This window comes from Bombina bombina, chromosome 10 (assembly GCF_027579735.1).
Source record: "Bombina bombina isolate aBomBom1 chromosome 10, aBomBom1.pri, whole genome shotgun sequence".
In the NCBI taxonomy this organism is placed as follows: domain Eukaryota; kingdom Metazoa; phylum Chordata; class Amphibia; order Anura; family Bombinatoridae; genus Bombina; species Bombina bombina.
This window is the reverse complement of record NC_069508.1, coordinates 11,585,490-11,609,089: the sequence shown is the minus strand read 5'-3', so window position 1 is coordinate 11,609,089 and position 23,600 is coordinate 11,585,490. Positions and strand designations below refer to the sequence as shown.

Genomic DNA, 23,600 nt, shown 5'->3' with positions numbered 1-23,600 from the left:
TTTCTTAGACAACTGACGTACCAGGTACGTCCATTGTCATTAACTGCTTGTTAATGCATGACGTACCTGGTACGTCAGTTGTCATTAAGGGGTTAAATCAGCCAATCAGATTGAAGTTCAATCGGCCAATAGAATGCGAGCTCAATCTGATTGGCTGATTTAATCAGCCAATCAGATTTTTCCTACCTTAATTCCGATTGGCTGATAGAATCCTATCAGCCAATCGGAATTCGAGGGACGCCATCTTGGATGACGTCACTTAAAGGAACCGTCATTCGTCGTTCAGTCGTCGGTGGAAGAAGATGGCTCTGTGTCGGCTCGTCTGAAGATGGCTCCGCTCCGTTCTGGATGGATGAAGATTGAAGACGCCGCCTGGATGAAGACTTCAATCGGATGGAAGACTTCTTCAGCGCCCCTTGGATGAGGACGTCTGCCGCTCCGGATGTCTTCTTCTGTTCCATCGGTGGTCGGCTGGCTGAAGACGGCTAAAGGTAGGATGATCTTCATGGGGGTAGTGTTAGGTTTATTTAAGGGGGGTTTGGGTTAGATTAGGGGTATGTGGGTGGTGGGTTTTAATGTTGGGGGGGTTGTATTTTTTTTTTACAGGCAAAAGAGCTGAATTCTTTGGGGCATGCCCCGTAAAAGGCCCTTTTAAGGGCTGGTAAGGTAACAGAGCTGTTAACTTTTTAATGAAGAATAGGGTAGGGCATTTTTTTATTTTGGGGGGCTTTGTTATTTTACTAGGGGGCTTAGATTAGGTGTAAGTAGCTTAAAATTGTTGTAATATTTTTTAAATGTTTGTAACTTATTTTTTTATTTTTTGTAACTTAGTTTTTTTTATTTTTTGTACTTTAGTTAGTTTATTTAATTGTATTTAATTGTAGTTATTTGTAGGTAATTTATTTAATTAATTTAATGATAGTGTAGTGTTAGGTTTAATTGTAACTTAGGTTAGGATTTATTTTACAGGTAATTTTGTATTTCTTTTAGCTAGGTAGTTATTAAATAGTTAATAACTATTTAATAACTATTCTAACTAGCTAAAATAAATACAAAGTTACCTGTAAAATAATTATAAATCCTAAAATAGCTACAATGTAATTATTAATTACATTGTAGCTATCTTAGGGTTTATTTTACAGGTAAGTATTTAGTTTTAAATAGGAATAATTTATTTAATGATAGTGTAGTGTTAGGTGGAATTGTAACTTAGGTTAGTTTTTATTTTACAGGTAAATTTCTCTTTATTTTAACTAGGTAGCTATTAAATAGTTAATAACTATTTAATAGCTATTGTACCTAGTTAAAATAAATTGAAATTTGCCTGTAAAATAAAAATAAATCCTAAAATAGATACAATATAATTATTATTTATATTGTAGCTATCTTAGGGTTTATTTTAAAGGTAAGTATTTATTTTTAAATAGGATTAATTTAGTTAATAAGAGTTATAATATTTAGATGTATTTAATTAATATTTAAGTTAGGGGGGTGTTAGGGTTAGGGTTAGACTTAGGTTTAGGGGTTAATAATTTTATTATAGTTGCGGCGGTGTGGGGGGGGCAGGATAGGGGTTAATAAATTTATTATAGTGGCGGCGGTGTAGGGGGGGCAGGATAGGGGTTAATACATTTATTATAGTGGCGGCGGTGTAGGAGGGGCAGGATAGGGGTTAATAGGCATTATGTAGGTGGCGGCGGGGTCTGGGAGCGGCAGTTTAGGGGTTAACATATATATTATAGTTACGTCGGGGTCCGGGAGCGGCGGTTTAGGGGTTAACATATTTATTATAGTGGCGGCGGGGTCCAGGAGCGGCGGTTTAGGGGTTAATCAGTTTATTAGAGTGGCAGTGGGCTCCAGGAGCGGCGGTTTAGGGGGTAATACATTTATTTAGTTGCGGCGGTGTAGGGGGGGACAGATTAGGGGTGTTTAGACTCGAGGTACATGTTAGGGTGTTAGGTGTAGATAGCTCCCCTAGGAATCAATGGGATGTCGGGCAGCAGCGAACATGAACTTTCGCAATGGTCAGACTCCCATTGATTCCTGTGGGATCCGCCGCATCCAGGGCGGCGGATTGAAAACCAGGTAAGATGGGCCGGAAAAGTGCCGAGCGTACCTGCTAGTTTTTTGATAACTAGCAAAAGTAGCCAGATTGTGCCGAACTTGTGTGTGGAACATCTGCAGTGACGTAAGAATCGATCTGTGTCGGACTGAGTCCGGCGGATTGAAGTTTACGTCACTAAATTCTACTTTTGCCGGTGTGTAGGGCTTGATAACTTAGGCGAATCAGCCTCGCCACAAATACGCTGCGGAATTCCAGCGTATATGAGGTTGACGGCTTGATAACTAGAGGCCAATGAATGAGAACACAAAAACTTTTCTTTCACTCATGGTTAGTGTTTGGCTGAAGCCATTTATTATCAATCAACTGTGTTTACTCTTTTTAATCTTTAAATATACATATACATACATAGATACACATAAACATATACATATACATATACATGTATACATACACACACATAAATACATATATATATATATATATATATATATATATTCATACACATATACAAACATACACATACATACACACATACATACACACATATATACATACATACCCATATATACATACACACATATATATACACACACACACACATACTATATATACACACACATATATGCATATACACAAACATACATACACACATATATACATCCATACACACACACATATACATACACACACTAACTAAGCACTACTGTACCACATATACCTATACATCACATATTAAGTAAGCATTACTGTATCAAATATACATACATCCTATACATCACATACTAAGCACAACATATACATATACCCTATACATCACATACTAACTCAGCATTACTGTATCACATATACATACACCCTATACATCACATACTAACTAAGCATTACTGTACCACATATACATATACCCTATACATCACATACTAACTAAGCACAACATATACATATACCCTATACATCACATACTAACTAAGCACAACATATACATATACCCTATACATCACATACTAACTAAGCACAACATATACATATACCCTATACATCACATACTAACTAAGCATTACTGTACCACATATACATATACCCTATACATCACATACTAACTGAGCATTACTGTACCATATATACATATACCCTATACATCACATACTAACTAAGCATTACTGCACCACATATACATATACCCTATACATCACATGCTAAGCATTACTGTACCACATATACATATACCCTATACATCACATGCTAACTAATCATTACTGTACCACATATACATATACCCTATACATCACATGCTAAGCATTACTGTACCACATATACATATACCCTATACATCACATACTAAGCATTACTGTAACACATATACATATACCCTATACATCACATGCTAACTAAGCATTACTGTACCACATATACATATACCCTATACATCACATACTAACTAAGCATTACTGTAACACATATACATATACCCTATACATCACATGCTAACTAAGCATTACTGTACCACATATACATATACCCTATACATCACATGCTAACTAAGCATTACTGTAACACATATACATATACCCTATACATCACATACTAACTAATCATTACTGTACCACATATACATATACCCTATACATCACATACTAAGCATTACTGTACCACATATACATATACCCTATACATCACATACTAACTAATCATTACTGTACCACATATACATATACCCTATACATCACATACTAACTAATCATTACTGTACCACATATACATATACCCTATACATCACATACTAAGCATTACTGTACCACATATACATATACCCTATACATCACATACTAACTAATCATTACTGTACCACATATACATATACCCTATACATCACATACTAACTAATCATTACTGTACCACATATACATATACCCTATACATCACATACTAACTGAGCATTACTGTACCACATATACATATACCCTATACATCACATACTAACTCAGCATTACTGTATCACATATACATATACCCTATACATCACATACTAACTAATCATTACTGTACCACATATACATATACCCTATACATCACATACTAACTGAGCATTACTGTACCACATATACATATACCCTATACATCACATACTAACTGAGCATTACTGTACCACATATACATATACCCTATACATCACATACTAACTAAGCATTACTGTAACACATATACATATACCCTATACATCACATACTAACTAATCATTACTGTACCACATATACATATACCCTATACATCACATACTAACTGAGCATTACTGTACCACATATACATATACCCTATACATCACATGCTAACTAATCATTACTGTACCACATATACATATACCCTATACATCACATACTAACTGAGCATTACTGTACCACATATACATATACCCTATACATCACATGCTAACTAATCATTACTGTACCACATATACATATACCCTATACATCACATGCTAACTAATCATTACTGTACCACATATACATATACCCTATACATCACATACTAAGCATTACTGTACCACATATACATATACCCTATACATCACATACTAACTAAGCATTACTGTACCACATATACATATACCCTATACATCACATACTAACTAAGCATTACTGTACCACATATACATATACCCTATACATCACATACTAACTAAGCATTACTGTACCACATATACATATACCCTATACATCACATGCTAACTAATCATTACTGTACCACATATACATATACCCTATACATCACATACTAACTAAGCACTACTGTACCACATATACATATACCCTATACATCACATACTAACTAATCATTACTGTACCACATATACATATACCCTATATATCACATACTATGCATTACTGTACCACATATACATATACCCTATACATCACATACAAACTCAGCATTACTGTATCACATATACATACACCCTATACATCACATACAAACTCAGCATTACTGTATCACATATACATATACCCTATACATCACATGCTAACTAAGCATTACTGTACCACATATACATATACCCTATACATCACATACTAAGCATTACTGTACCACATATACATATACCCTATACATCACATAATAACTAAGCATTACTGTACCACATATACATATACCCTATACATCACATACTAACTAAGCATTACTGTACCACATATACATATACCCTATACATCACATACTAACTGAGCATTACTGTACCACATATACATATACCCTATACATCACATGCTAACTAATCATTACTGTACCACATATACATATACCCTATACATCACATACTAAGCATTACTGTACCACATATACATATACCCTATACATCACATACTAAGCATTACTGTACCACATATACATATACCCTATACATCACATACTAACTAAGCATTACTGTACCACATATACATATACCCTATACATCACATACTAACTGAGCATTACTGTACCACATATACATATACCCTATACATCACATACTAAGCATTACTGTACCACATATACATATACCCTATACATCACATACTAACTAAGCATTACTGTACCACATATACATATACCCTATACATCACATACTAACTAAGCATTACTGTACCACATATACATATACCCTATACATCACATACTAAGCATTACTGTACCACATATACATATACCCTATACATCACATACAAACTCAGCATTACTGTATCACATATACATATACCCTATACATCACATACTAACTAATCATTACTGTAACACATATACATATACCCTATACATCACATACTAACTAAGCATTACTGTACCACATATACATATACCCTATACATCACATACTAACTAAGCATTACTGTACCACATATACATATACCCTATACATCACATACTAACTAAGCATTACTGTACCACATATACATATACCCTATACATCACATGCTAACTAATCATTACTGTACCACATATACATATACCCTATACATCACATACTAACTAAGCATTACTGTACCACATATACATATACCCTATACATCACGTGCTAACTAATCATTACTGTACCACATATACCCTATACATCACGTACTAAGCACAACATATACATATACCCTATACATCACATACTAACTAAGCATTACTGTACCACATATACATATACCCTATACATCACATACTAACTAAGCATTACTGTACCACATATACATACATCCTATACATCACATACAAACTCAGCATTACTGTATCACATATACATATACCCTATACATCACATACTAACTAAGCATTACTGTACCACATATACATATACCCTATACATCACATACTAAGCATTACTGTACCACATATACATATACCCTATACATCACATACTAACTAAGCATTACTGTACCACATATACATATACACTATACATCACATACTAACTAAGCATTACTGTACCACATATACATATACCCTATACATCACATACTAACTAATCATTACTGTACCACATATACATATACCCTATACATCACATACTAAGCATTACTGTACCACATATACATATACCCTATACATCACATACTAACTAATCATTACTGTACCACATATACCCTATACATCACATACTAACTAATCATTACTGTACCACATATACATATACCCTATACATCACATACTAACTAATCATTACTGTACCACATATACATATACCCTATACATCACATACTAAGCATTACTGTACCACATATACATATACCCTATACATCACATACTAAGCATTACTGTATCACATATACATATACCCTATACATCACATACTAAGCATTACTGTACCACATATACATATACCCTATACATCACATACTAACTGAGCATTACTGTACCACATATACATATACCCTATACATCACATACTAACTGAGCATTACTGTACCACATATACATATACCCTATACATCACATACTAACTGAGCATTACTTTACCACATATACATATACCCTATACATCACATGCTAACTAATCATTACTGTACCACATATACATATACCCTATACATCACATACTAACTAAGCATTACTGTACCACATATACATATACCCTATACATCACATACTAAGCATTACTGTACCACATATACATATACCCTATACATCACATACTAAGCATTACTGTACCACATATACATATACCCTATACATCACATACTAAGCATTACTGTATCACATATACATATACCCTATACATCACATACTAAGCATTACTGTACCACATATACATATACCCTATACATCACATACTAACTGAGCATTACTGTACCACATATACATATACCCTATACATCACATACTAACTGAGCATTACTTTACCACATATACATATACCCTATACATCACATGCTAACTAATCATTACTGTACCACATATACATATACCCTATACATCACATACTAACTAAGCATTACTGTATCACATATACATATACCCTATACATCACATACTAACTAAGCATTACTGTAACACATATACATATACCCTATACATCACATACTAACTGAGCATTACTGTACCACATATACATATACCCTATACATCACATGCTAACTAAGCATTACTGTACCACATATACCCTATACATCACATGCTAACTAAGCATTACTGTACCACATATACATATACCCTATACATCACATGCTAAGCATTACTGTACCACATATACATATACCCTATACATCACATACTAACTAATCATTACTGTACCACATATACATATACCCTATACATCACATACTAACTAATCATTACTGTACCACATATACATATATCCTATACATCACATACTAACTAAGCATTACTGTACCACATATACATATACCCTATACATCACATACTAACTAAGCATTACTGTAACACATATACATATACCCTATACATCACATACTAACTAATCATTACTGTACCACCTATACATATACCCTATACATCACATACTAACTAAGCATTACTGTACCACATATACATATACCCTATACATCACATACTAAGCATTACTGTACCACATATACATATACCCTATACATCACATACTAACTAAGCATTACTGTAACACATATACATATACCCTATACATCACATGCTAACTAAGCATTACTGTACCACATATACATATACCCTATACATCACATACTAAGCATTACTGTACCACATATACATATACCCTATACATCACATACTAACTAAGCATTACTGTAACACATATACATATACCCTATACATCACATGCTAACTAAGCATTACTGTACCACATATACATATACCCTATACATCACATACTAAGCATTACTGTACCACATATACTGTACATATACCTTATATATCACATACTTAGCATTACTGTACCACATATACCTATACCCTATACATCACATACTAAGCATTACTGTACCACATATACATATACCCTATACATCACATACTAACTAAGCATTACTGTAACACATATACATATACCCTATACATCACATGCTAACTAAGCATTACTGTACCACATATACATATACCCTATACATCACATACTAACTAAGCATTACTGTATCACATATACATATACCCTATACATCACATACTAACTAAGCATTACTGTACCACATATACATATACCCTATACATCACATACTAACTAAGCATTACTGTACCACATATACATATACCCTATACATCACATACTAACTAAGCATTACTGTACCACATATACTGTACATATACCTTATATATCACATACTTAGCATTACTGTACCACATATACATATACCCTATACATCACATGCTAAGCATTACTGTATCACATATACATATACCCTATACATCACATACTAACTAAGCACTACTGTATCACATATACATATACCCTATACATCACATGCTAAGCATTACTGTATCACATATACATATACCCTATACATCACGTACTAACTAAGAATTACTATACCACATATACATATACCCTATACATCACATGCTAAGCATTACTGTACCACATATACATATACCCTATACATCACATACTAAGCATTACTGTACCACATATACTGTACATATACCCTATACATCACATGCTAAGCATTACTGTATCACATATACATATACCCTATACATCACATGCTAAGCATTACTGTATCACATATACATATACCCTATACATCACATGCTAATCATTACTGTACCACATATACATATACCCTATACATCACATGCTAAGCATTACTGTATCACATATACATATACCCTATACATCACATGCTAAGCATTACTGTATCACATATACATATACCCTATACATTAACATCACGTACTAACTCAGCATTACTGTACCACATACACATATACCCTATACATCACATGCTAAGCATTACTGTATCACATATACATATACCCTATACATCACATACTAACTAAGAATTACTATATCACATATACATATACCCTATACATCACATGCTAAGCATTACTGTATCACATATTCATATACCCTATACATCACATACTAAGCATTACTGTATCACTTATACATATACCCTATACATCACATGCTAACTAAGCATTACTGTAACACATACACATATACCCTATACATCACATACTAACTAAGCATTACTGTATCACATATACATATACCCTATACATCACATACTAACTAAGCATTACTGTATCACATATACATATACCCTATACATCACATGCTAACTAAGCATTACTGTAACACATACACATATACCCTATACATCACATACTAACTAAGCATTACTGTATCACATATACATATACCCTATACATCACATGCTAAGCATTACTGTATCACATATACATATACCCTATACATTAACATCACATACTAACTCAGCATTACTGTACCACATATACATATACCCTATACATCACATACTAACTAAGCATTACTGTACCACATATACATATACCCTATACATCACATACTAACTAAGCATTTCTGTACCACATATACATATACCCTATACATCATATACTAACTAAGCATTTCTGTACCACATATACATATACCCTATACATCACATACTAACTAAGAATTACTATATCACATATACATATACCCTATACATCACATAATAACTAAGCATTACTGTACCACATATACATATACCCTATACATCACATACTAACTAATCATTACTGTACCACATATACATATACCCTATACATCACATACTAACTAATCATTACTGTACCACATATACATATACCCTATACATCACATACTAACTAAGCATTACTGTACCACATATACATATACCCTATACATCACATACTAACTAAGAATTACTATATCACATATACATATACCCTATACATCACATACTAACTAAGAATTACTATATCACATATACATATACCCTATACATCACATACTAACTAAGAATTACTATATCACATATACATATACCCTATACATCACATACTAACTAAGAATTACTATATCACATATGCATATACCCTATACATCACATACTAACTAAGCATTACTGTACCACATATACATATACCCTATACATCACATACTAACTAAGCATTACTGTACCACATATACATATACCCTATACATCACATACTAACTAAGCATTACTGTACCACATATACATATACCCTATACATCACATACTAACTAAGCATTACTGTACCACATATACATATACCCTATACATCACATACTAACTAAGCATTACTGTACCACATATACATATACCCTATACATCACATGCTAACTAAGCATTACTGTATCACATATACATATACCCTATACATCACATACTAACTAATCATTACTGTACCACATATACATATACCCTATACATCACATACTAACTAAGCATTACTGTACCACATATACATATACCCTATACATCACATACTAACTAATCATTACTGTACCACATATACATATACCCTATACATCACATACTAACTGAGCATTACTGTACCACATATACATATACCCTATACATAACATACTAACTAAGCATTACTGTAACACATATACATATACCCTATACATCACATACTAACTAAGCATTACTGTACCACATATACATATACCCTATACATCACATACTAACTAAGCATTACTGTACCACATATACATATACCCTATACATCACATACTAACTGAGCATTACTGTACCACATATACATTAACCCTATACATCACATGCTAACTAAGCATTACTGTACCACATATACATATACCCTATACATCACATACTAAGCATTACTGTACCACATATACATATACCCTATACATCACATACTAACTAAGCATTACTGTACCACATATACATATACCCTATACATCACATACTAACTGAGCATTACTGTAACACATATACATATACCCTATACATCGCATACTAACTAAGCATTACTGTACCACATATACATATACCCTATACATCACATACTAAGCATTACTGTACCACATATACATATACCCTATACATCACATACTAACTGAGCATTACTGTAACACATATACATATACCCTATACATCACATACTAACTAAGCATTACTGTATCACATATACATACACCCTATACATCACATACAAACTCAGCATTACTGTATCACATATACATACACCCTATACATCACATACAAACTCAGCATTACTGTACCACATATACATATACCCTATACATCACATACTAACTAAGCATTACTGTACCACATATACATATACCCTATACATCACATACTAACTAAGCATTACTGTATCACATATACATATACCCTATACATCACATACAAACTCAGCATTACTGTATCACATATACATATACCCTATACATCACATACTAACTAAGCACAACATATACATATACCCTATACATCACATACTTACTAAGCATTACTGTACCACATATACATATACCCTATACATCACATACTAACTAAGCATTACTGTATCACATATACATATACCCTATACATCACATACAAACTCAGCATTACTGTATCACATATACATATACCCTATACATCACATACTAAGCATTACTGTATCACATATACATATACCCTATACATCACATGCTAAGCATTACTGTATCACATATACATATACCCTATACATCACATGCTAAGCATTACTGTATCACATATACATATACCCTATACATCACATGCTAAGCATTACTGTATCACATATACATATACCCTATACATCACATACTAACTAAGCATTACTGTATCACATATACATATACCCTATACATCACATACAAACTCAGCATTACTGTATCACATATACATATACCCTATACATCACATACTAAGCATTACTGTACCACATATACATATACCCTATACATCACATACTAACTCAGCATTACTGTACCACATATACCTATACCCTATAGATCATGTACTAATTAAACATTACTGTACCACATATACATATACCCTATACATCACATACTAAGCATTACTGTATCACATATACATATACCCTATACATTAACATCACGTACTAACTCAGCATTACTGTACCACATACACATATAACATAAAAGCATCACCGACAGAAAAAATAACTGCCATGGAGAGAATTCTCTTCATACACAGTGAAATGATGAGTTTAACTGTCTATATTTCTGTAGCTGCAGAATATTCACACATCCTAATTAAGACGAATAGCCTCATACAGTTCCCACCTCCCCCTGTTTCTCAGAGGTGTGATAAAGGTTTGAATTCATCTTCCTTGCCCGCTCTGATCTCACCTGATTGGTCAGACTGCTGTCTACAGATACATCAGAGGTGGGCAGCCTGATAACGATCATTAGAGTGAGCAGCATTAATTAGGTCTGTAGAGAGGAATATGTAGTTGTAAAATGTCTGTCAGGTTCAATCACTTTATAGGGGGAAGTGAGACCCTAAGAGAGAATTCAGTAGGAAAGAAAATGCTTCATAAAGAGAGCTCTACTTGTCCAGCTATCATGTACACTTGGGCCATACCAATGCCATCAGGTAATGCCAATTAGGGTTATTTGAAAGCCATAATTATGAGCAAAACTAAAAAACATGCAATTTACACTCCGTGTTTTTGGTAATTTGCGTCAACATTGCAAAGGGTAATTGGTAAGCAGTCACACACATTCATACTAGCATTGTTATGTTAAGTCACAAAATAAGAAAAGTCATTGCTAGTATTTGCAGTACCTGGAACAGATTTAAATAAATACTCAAAGTGTCAATGACTGGAACTGATGTTGGGTAAGTGCAGTGAGTGGCAATGCTAGGACATGATGTTGGATAAGTACAGTAAGTGGAAATGCCAGGACATGATGTTGGATAAGTACAGTGAGTGGCAATGCCAGGACATGATGTTGGATAAGTACAGTGAGTGGCAATGCCAGGACATGATGTTGGATAAGTACAGTGAGTGGCAATGCCAGGACATGATGTTGGATAAGTACAGTGAGTGGCAATGCTTGGACAAGATGTTGGATAAGTACAGTGAGTGGCAATGCCAGGACATGATGTTGGATAAGTACAGTGAGTGGCAATGCTTGGACAAGATGTTGGATAAGTACAGTGAGTGGCAATGCCAGTAAAAGATGTTGGATAAGAGCAGTGAGTGGCAATGCTAGGACATGATGTTGGATAAGTACAGTGAGTGGCAATGCCTGGACATGATATTGGATACGTACAGTGAGTGGCAATGCCAGGAAAAGATGTTGGATAAGTACAGTGAGTGGCAATGTCTGGACATGATGTTGGATAAGTACAGTGAGTGGCAATGTCTGGACATGATGTTGGATAAGTGCAGTTAGTGGCAATGACTGGACAAGATGTTGGATAAGTGCAGTGAGTGGCAATGCTAGGACATGATGTTGGATAAGTGCAGTGAGTGGCAATGCCTGGACAAGATGTTGGATAAGTACAGTGAGTGGCAATGCCAGGACATGATGTTGGATAAGTACAGTGAGTGGCAATGCCAGGACATGATGTTGGTTAAGTGCAGTGAGTGGCAATGCCAGGACATGATGTTGGATAAGTGCAGTGAGTTGCGATGCCAGGACATGATATTGGATAAGTGCAGTTAGTGGCAATGACTGGACAAGATGTTGGATAAGTACAGTGAGTGGCAATGCCAGGACATGATGTTGGATAAGTACAGTGAGTGGCAATGCCAGGACATGATGTTGGTTAAGTGCAGTGAGTGGCAATGCCAGGACATGATGTTGGATAAGTGCAGTGAGTGGCAATGCTAGGACATGATGTTGGATAAGTACAGTGAGTGGCAATGCCTGGACATGATATTGGATACGTACAGTGAGTGGCAATGCCAGGAAAAGATGTTGGATAAGTACAGTGAGTGGCAATGTCTGGACATGATGTTGGATAAGTACAGTGAGTGGCAATGACTGGACAAGATGTTGGATAAGTGCAGTGAGTGGCAATGCCTGGACAAGATGTTGGATAAGTACAGTGAGTGGCAATGCCAGGACATGATGTTGGATAAGTACAGTGAGTGGCAATGCCAGGACATGATGTTGGTTAAGTGCAGTGAGTGGCAATGCCAGGACATGATGTTGGATAAGTGCAGTGAGTTGCGATGCCAGGACATGATATTGGGTAAATGCAGTGAGTGGCAATGCCAGGATATGATGTTGGATAAGTGCAGTGAGTTGCAATGCCAGGACATGATATTGGGTAAGTGCAGTGAGTGGCAATGCTAGGACATGATGTTGGATAAGTGCAGTGAGTGGCAATGCTAGGACATGATGTTGGATAAGTGCAGTGAGTGGCAATGCTAGGACATGATGTTGGATAAGTGCAGTGAGTGGCAATGCCAGGACATGATGTTGGATAAGTGCAGTGAGTTACAATGCCAGGACATGATATTGGGTAAGTGCAGTGAGTGGCAATGCCAGGACATGATGTTGGTTAAGTGCAGTAAGTGGCAATGCCAGGACATGATGTTGGATAAGTGCAGTGAGTGGCAATGCCCAGACATGATGTTGATTTAGTACAGTGGATGGCCATGCTTGGCATTGATATTGGGTAAGTGCAGTGAGTGTTCCTGGCTTTAATGTTGAATAAGTGCAGTGAGTGGCAATGCCAGAACATGATGTTGATTTAGTACAGTGAGTGGCCATGCTTGGCATTGATATTGGGTAAGTGCAGTGAGTATTCCTGGCTTTGATGTTGAATAAGTGCAGTGAGTGGCAATGCCAGAACATGATGTTGGCTAAGTGCAGTGAGTGGCAATGCCCAGACTTGATGTTGATTTAGTACAGTGAGTGGCCATGCTTGGCATTGATATTAAGTAAGTACAGTGAGTGTTCCTGGCTTTGATGTTGGATGAGTGCAGTGAGTGGCAATGCCCAGACTTGATGATGATTTAGTACAGTGAGTGGCCATGCTTGGCATTGATATTAAGTAAGTACAGTGACTGTTCCAGGCTTTGACGTCGGATAAGTGCAGTGAGTGGAAGTTCCTGAGGCTGCATAAGTAAAAGGATTGACTGTACCTAGCACTATGTGGCAAATATAGTGAGTAATTGTGCCTGACCATGTTGGGGAAAGTATAGTGAGTGCCAATGCCTGGCCTGATATTGGGCAAGTGCAGTGAGTAACAGCATTGGCATTAATGATGGATAAATCAAGTAATTGGCATGTGATTGGCATGTACATTTAGATGCAGTGCCTGACCTTAATGGTTAAGTACTGTGGTTATGCTCGCTGTTGACAGTGGATAAGTATGATGATTGACTGTGTTTGTCCTTGATTAGAAATAATGTCATGAAAGAAGAGACTTGATGAGGGATAAATCATAGTGTCAGGGTATTCTTGGTCCTGATGGTCAGTACAAGCAATCAGTGTCAGTGTCTTGTCTTCATGGTAGGTAAGTGGCTCTATTTTACAGTTATGAGTAGTTTAATTGAATGAACAATGGCCAAGAGTATGTGGGAAATACAGAGAACAGGAGTCATCATTATGAGATATGGTCTCTGGAGGTGGTCAGTTATGAAGTAAGCATAGGAGCAAGCAGAGATGGGATGGAGGTGCTGATGAATAATTTCATGAGGTACCAACCCCTTTGCCCCTCCTGCCCCTCCATTTATCTCATCCAAGGAAACCAGGGACACAGAGTGGGGTGTTTGAGACAACTAACCTATGCAAACATTTTCATCCTCCAGTTTGGCAGGTAAATTTCTGTGGAAGCCTCTCCTGCACATCTCACACAGCTGACCACGAGTGTTGTGTCTACAGCCCACGCAGACTGACGTATTTAGAACTTCGATGTAACTGCAGCGGTTGGAGTGCCCATGGCAAAAGCAATCTTGTGAGGAAAGAGGGAGGTAAAGAAAGAGAGAGAGAAGGTGTGCTTGGTGAGGACCGTGCAAGGGAAAAGGTGGACAATGTGTGATGTTTCACAACTGGCTCTGACCCAAGAGCTTGTTCACCAGTTACTGAGAGCACGTTGTCACTATCAGAGTGAATGAACAAGCCCCCAGGTCATTCAATAGCAAAGCAGTGGCAGGCGTTAACCCCAAAATCTCTTATATTAGAAATCTGAACTAGTAAATCATTTGTATTCCAATATTAGCAAATATTTAAATTCAGTATATTAGATCATTTCATTGGGGCCATAATTTTGCATTTACTGCCAGAACATTGTACTGAATGTGCTTAAACAACGGTTCTACATTATTGGTAGCACAGTTATCATGAGATGCTTTAACAATAAGTTGATGAGGAAACGGGAATTCAAATTTCTGGCTGATATATATAAGGATCAATGATTAATATTAGATTTGTTTACTGTAAATATGTTATTTTATGGAGACGGTGTTTTAGAAATATTTACATTACAAATACAGCCAGTAGATGTGCAAATTAGACAGCAACTGGCTGGCAGCCATTTTACTTAATGGTCAATAATTAAAATTCAAATTTGATTAAGACTTCCTCCCATTTCCTCTGGCATTTAGAAGAATAATCACGTTATTTCATTAAGACGGTTACAGCAGACTATATCAGCATTATACCTAATCCTTTTGGAAATCTACTTAAAGGGACATTAAAGCCATTTCTTTTTTTGGATATAGTATCTATAAGACAACATTTTATATTTTTGTGAAAATTAAATGTTCCTGTTTTGAAAAAAATACTTTTCTAGTGCTTATGGGGCAATATTGTAGTTGTCTGTCAACTATTGAGTTTCTATCCCACAGAAAAGCTTTACACTAACTGCAATTCTTGCTCATTTGAAAAAAAAATGTACAGCTTTAAGTTAACCCTTTTTAATACATATTTAAGCATTGCTCTTTCCTAAGCATGGCAGTTTTTTATTTTTATGTTCCTTTAATGAGGATTGAATTTGAATTAAAACTATTTTATGTTTCACAGGGATACATTAAAAAGTGTATGGTATATTCTGGTCAAACACAGTTTTTTTCTTCCTGTTTTAGTATTTTTTTTCCAAAAGGTTTGTAGGGATTTGATCAGATATAACTATGGGGTTACTGCCTGCTAGTCACTGTCCCATCAAAAAGGACGTCATGAATATGAGATCTGTTGAATAAATCTCAACCTGTGAGCAAAACAAACAGAAAATAAATATTTATATGAATATGGCAAAGTGAAGAGAGGTAGCACAGGATGTGGTGGGAGTCTGAAAACTTACTGACAAATCCCCCCCAGGTATTAATGATAAGTCTTACCCCTTATAGGCCAGTTACTGGTGATGGGAATGTGATGAGAATACTATCATAGAAAGGTTTGTCATTGTAGTCAAATTATATATATAAAATTATATATATATTTGTGTGTATATATTTATAAATATATATATGTGTGTGTTTATGCATATTTGTGTATGCCTTGTATATTAAATTAAAATGACATGCATTCACTCAGTTCTGTGCTCTTTACACACACATATACGCACATTATATATATATATATAAAAAACAGAAAAATGGAAAACAGAAAAATGGGGAGAGGAACCAACAAGTTATTTTTAATTGCTTTTTAGTATGGTGCAGACCCTGAAAAACACATGTATAGACGCAAAAGAAAAAAAGGAAGAGAAAAAGGGGGTACACTTACGTAGCCTCTTAATAAAGCCAGGGATTTCAGCACTCAATAAATCTAGTTTTTTATATATAATAAATAATTCATTCGCACAAATTTATTTCAAGCAATCAAATAATTTATTTTGGTTGCTTCCACTCAGGTGCAAAAACTCAACAGCTGGGTCCCCTAAACGAAACCACATCCATAATAATTACAAAGTGTGTTTATTATCCATATACATCTTGTATAGTGCATTAGATTCATACATCTTAAAAGTAAAAAAGCTGGCCAGCTCACACTCAGTTTACAAGGAACAAACACCAAATAGACGCTAAATTGCAACACCCCTGCCAGAGGGTAGCCCTGTACTCCCACAGGAATCTGCTACCATGGTATGAAAATGTGGCAATAAATCAATGGCAAGACCTCTCTCAGAGGATAACCCAATATGAGTAATTGGAAATCTGTTATCATGAGATAAACAACCTGAGGATCTATGCCAGAGATCAAATAACAATATTGCAGAAACAATATAACTTGATAATAAATCGACACAATTTACACACTGTACTAAATGAACAACACCCCAACCAGAGGGTAGCACCACTCAAAAAAGAAGGTACTTGCTACCATGGTAATCACATAGGATCTATGTTCAGATTGTAGTAGTAATTACAGCCAAACATTTGCAGAAATTGTTGTAACAAAATTGCAGTTGACACGCTGGAGCCAAAACATTGTATCAATAACAAGTTTTGCTTTTAATCCTAGCTGAGAGCTTGTGAGTGAGTACTGGACTTTATGTGTGTTGTCTGTTTTTGTAATTCTCCCTAAGGACTTGCACCCTGGCAGGCCCGGGGTTAACTGCCTGTGACTCTGTAGATAGAGGAGCTTTATGTGAGTGCGATAGCAACCAAAGCTGGGCCTGTTTATGAGTCATGGGATGTGTACCCGGTCCAGTCTGGATGTGCATTCCTTTCTCCTGATTTTTTGCTTATCCCCAGGGTGATTACATAAGTCTGTGAACCCTGACCTGTTCCCAGTTTGTTTGATTATGAGCTTGCATTTGTTTGCATGGCTGCTGTTGTGTGGCTGTATTAGGGACTCAGGCACTTGGAAGAGACCTTGACGTGGTGCCTGAGCTTGTCCCATTTGGCCAAATGCGGTAACTAACTCTTCCAGTTTTGCTTTTTAATCCTAGCTGAGAGCTTGTGAGTGAGTACTGGACTTTATGTGTGTTGTATTATATATACATACACACACCCAGATATACATACATGCACACATACACAAATTATATACATATACACACATATACATACACACACACATTTTATATATATATAAAATAAAGTCCAATATGAATCCAGCACTCACCTATCTGCCACAACCACCGGGGTGCACTTTAAACACTCAAATACACTGTTCCAAAAGAAAAAGCACGCTCCGTTATTTAAAGATAGATAGTTTTTACTTAAGTTAACATTTTCGGGGTTGCCCCCATCCTCATTTTCATTTATAAATAATTGGGTGTTTGGATCAGCAATTTCATTTTGATCTATCAAACAACTGAAGGACACAGTAATATTTCAGTAGTGAAATTAGGTTTATTGGATTAACAGAAAACGTGCAATATGCATCAAAACGAAATTAGACAGGTGCATAAATTTGGGCACCCTTGCCATTTTGCTGATTTGAATACCTGTAACTACCTAGCACTGATTAATTGGAACACACAATTGATTTGGTAAGCCCATTAAGTCTTGAACTTCATAGACAGGTGCATCCAATCATGAGAAAAGGTATTTAGGGTGGCCAATTGCAAGTTGTTGTTCTTTTTGACTCTCCTCTGAAGAGTCGCAACATGGGGGCCTCAAAACAACTCCCCAATGACCTGAAAACAAATATTGCTCAACATAATGGCTTAGGGAAAGGCTACAAAAAGCTATAGACAAGAAGGAAACGAGGATGTACAGGAACCGTGAACCAAGTGGTTTTATTCAAGCTTTACAAAGTAGGGCACTAAAAAGTCTGCAAGGCTTGGTGATTACAGATCTGACGCGTTTCACGCATGCTCAATGCGCTTCATCAGAGATCTACAGGTGTTCTCTAAAGGTGCACTATTATGCTGTACATCATCCAATCAGAGAACAGACAAAAAAGTGGGCGTGAAAAGGCAATAAATATGGTGACTTTTAACGTGATTGAAACAACAAAAGTGATAATGGATAAATGTACATGAAAAATAACTTACATACATACATATGCATAAGTACAATACACCTTATGTGGCTAAATGAACTATAAGATGAGATGAGATCAAAACTAAACATAAGATTATATTCAAATGCATACGTGTAATGTACCAGACATAACTAGATGATAAAACTTAAAATTAAGTATGTAAGTATGTGTAAAAGTATAAAAATAAATATAAGAATAAAAATAAAAAGTATTGATTCTGAAGCATATGTATAAAAAAAAACTGACTAAGAGAGGAGAAAAAGAGAACACAAAAAATATATATAAAAAAGAAGGGAAAAACACTCATATATATCATATAATGTGTGCTATAGGATAAGAAAGATAAAATATGATAAATAATGATTAGATCTAAGACTCGACCATTATATTACAAATAATAATAAGTAATAATGGTAATGGAAGTGAGGAAGGGATGTAAATAATAGTAGCTAAAATATGAACAGGATGGTGATGATTAGGGACAAGGGACTAATTAATAAATAGATCTAAGTCTTGTCTCTTATTGATGCCCCTGGGATATTTAGTTTGTAAGGTAAAAATACAGAAGCTTCTTGTCTTAGTAGTTTACCTATTCTTTCTCCTCCCCTAATATCCTTCCTTACATGGTCTATACCTACAAAGTGGAAAAACATAATTTATGTAAGAACTTACCTGATAAATTCATTTCTTTCATATTAGCAAGAGTCCATGAGCTAGTGACGTATGGGATATACATTCCTACCAGGAGGGGCAAAGTTTCCCAAACCTCAAAATGCCTATAAATACACCCCTCACCACACCCATAAATCAGTTTAACGCATAGCCAAGAAGTGGGGTGATAAGAAAAAAGTGCGAAAGCATAAAAAATAAGGAATTGGAATAATTGTGCTTTATACAAAAAAATCATAACCACCACAAAAAAAGGGTGGGCCTCATGGACTCTTGCTAATATGAAAGAAATGAATTTATCAGGTAAGTTCTTACATAAATTATGTTTTCTTTCATGTAATTAGCAAGAGTCCATGAGCTAGTGACGTATGGGATAATGACTACCCAAGATGTGGATCTTCCACGCAAGAGTCACTAGAGAGGGAGGGATAAAATAAAGACAGCCAATTCCGCTGAAAATAATCCACACCCAAACTAAAGTTTAAATCTTATAATGAAAAAAACTGAAATTATAAGCAGAAGAATCGAACTGAAACAGCTGCCTGAAGTACTTTTCTACCAAAAACTGCTTCAGAAGAAGAAAACACATCAAAATGGTAGAATTTAGTAAAAGTATGCAAAGAAGACCAAGTTGCTGCTTTGCAAATCTGATCAACCGAAGCTTCATTCCTAAACGCCCAGGAAGTAGAAACTGACCTAGTAGAATGAGCTGTAATCCTTTGAGGCGGAGTTTTACCCGACTCGACATAAGCATGATGAATTAAAGATTTCAACCAAGATGCCAAAGAAATGGCAGAGGCCTTCTGACCTTTCCTAGAACCGGAAAAGATAACAAATAGACTAGAAGTCTTTCGGAAACTCTTAGTAGCTTCAACATAATATTTCAAAGCTCTAACTACATCCAAAGAATGCAATGATTTCTCCTTAGAATTCTTAGGATTAGGACATAATGAAGGAACCACAATTTCTCTACTAATGTTGTTAGAATTCACAACCTTAGGTAAAAATTTAAAAGAAGGTCGCAACACCGCCTTATCCTGATGAAAAATCAGAAAAGGAGACTCACAAGAAAGAGCAGATAATTCAGAAACTCTTCTGGCAGAAGAGATGGCCAAAAGGAACAAAACTTTCCAAGAAAGTAATTTAATGTCCAATGAATGCATAGGTTCAAACGGAGGAGCTTGAAGAGCCCCCAGAACCAAATTCAAACTCCAAGGAGGAGAAATTGACTTAATGACAGGTTTTATATGAACCAAAGCTTGTACAAAACAATGAATATCAGGAAGATTAGCAATCTTTCTGTGAAAAAGAACAGAAAGAGCAGAGATTTGTCCTTTCAAGGAACTTGCAGACAAACCTTTATCCAAACCATCCTGAAGAAACTGTAAAATTCTCGGAATTCTAAAAGAATGCCAGGAAAAATGATGAGAAAGACACCAAGAAATATAAGTCTTCCAGACTCTATAATATATCTCCCTGTATACGAATTTACGAGCCTGTAACATAGTATTAATCACAGAGTCAGAGAAACCTCTTTGACTAAGAATCAAGCGTTCAATCTCCATACTAGACAGGAGCTGGATTCCGCCCATACCAGAATTCGAGATACTTCTTTCATGGCCAGAGGACTGTGAGTCCCTCCTTGATGATTGATGTATGCCACAGTTGTGACATTGTCTGTCTGAAAACAAATGAACGATTCTCTCTTTAGAAGAGGCCAAGACTGAAGAGCTCTGAAAATTGCACGGAGTTCCAAAATATTGATTGGTAATCTCCCCTCCTGAGATTCCTAAACCCCTTCTGCTGTCAGAGACCCCCAAACAGCTCCCCAACCTGTCAGACTTGCATCTGTTGAAATTACAGTCGGAAGAACAAAAGAAGCCCCCTGAACTAAACTATGGTGATCTGTCCACCATGTCAGAGAGTGTCGTACAATCGGTTTTAAAGATATTAATTGAGATATCTTTGTGTAATCCCTGCACCACTGGTTCAGCATACAGAGCTGAAGAGGTCGCATGTGAAAACGAGCAAAGGGGATCGCATCTGATGCAGCAGTCATAAGACCTAGAATTTCCATGCATAAGGCTACCGAAGGGAATGATTGTGATTGAAGGTTTCGACAAGCTGAGATCAATTTTAGACGTCTCTTGTCTGTTAGAGACAGAGTCATGGACACTGAATCCATCTGGAAACCTAAAAAGGTAACCCTTGTTTGAGGAATCAATGAACTTTTCGGTAAATTGATCCTCCAACCATGATCTTGAAGAAACAACACAAGTCGATTCGTATGAGATTCTGCTAAATGTGAAGACTGAGCAAGTACCAAGATATCGTCCAAATAAGGAAATACCACAATACCCTGTTCTCTGATTACAGACAGAAGGGCACCGAGAACCTTTGTAAAAATCCTTGGAGCTGTTGCTAGGCCAAACGGCAGAGCCACAAACTGGTAATGCTTGTCTAGGAAAGAGAATCTCAGAAACTGATAGTGATCTGGATGAATCGGAATATGCAGATATG

General features: G+C 35.8%; 1 protein-coding gene across 3 annotated transcripts in view; it reads right to left on the bottom strand.

Annotated features, from left to right (window-relative positions):
- NTNG1 (netrin G1) overlaps window positions 1-23,600 on the bottom strand; it is a 397,703-nt gene that overhangs the window by 88,310 nt on the left and 285,793 nt on the right. The window contains exon 9 of one of the 3 annotated variants that reach the window (XM_053693779.1): window positions 16,261-16,428. The exons of the other annotated variants lie outside the window; for them this stretch is intronic. Coding sequence (XP_053549754.1) covers window positions 16,261-16,428 — 168 coding nt within the window. The remainder of the gene's footprint in view (window positions 1-16,260; window positions 16,429-23,600) is intronic. 3 annotated transcript variants of the gene reach the window in all.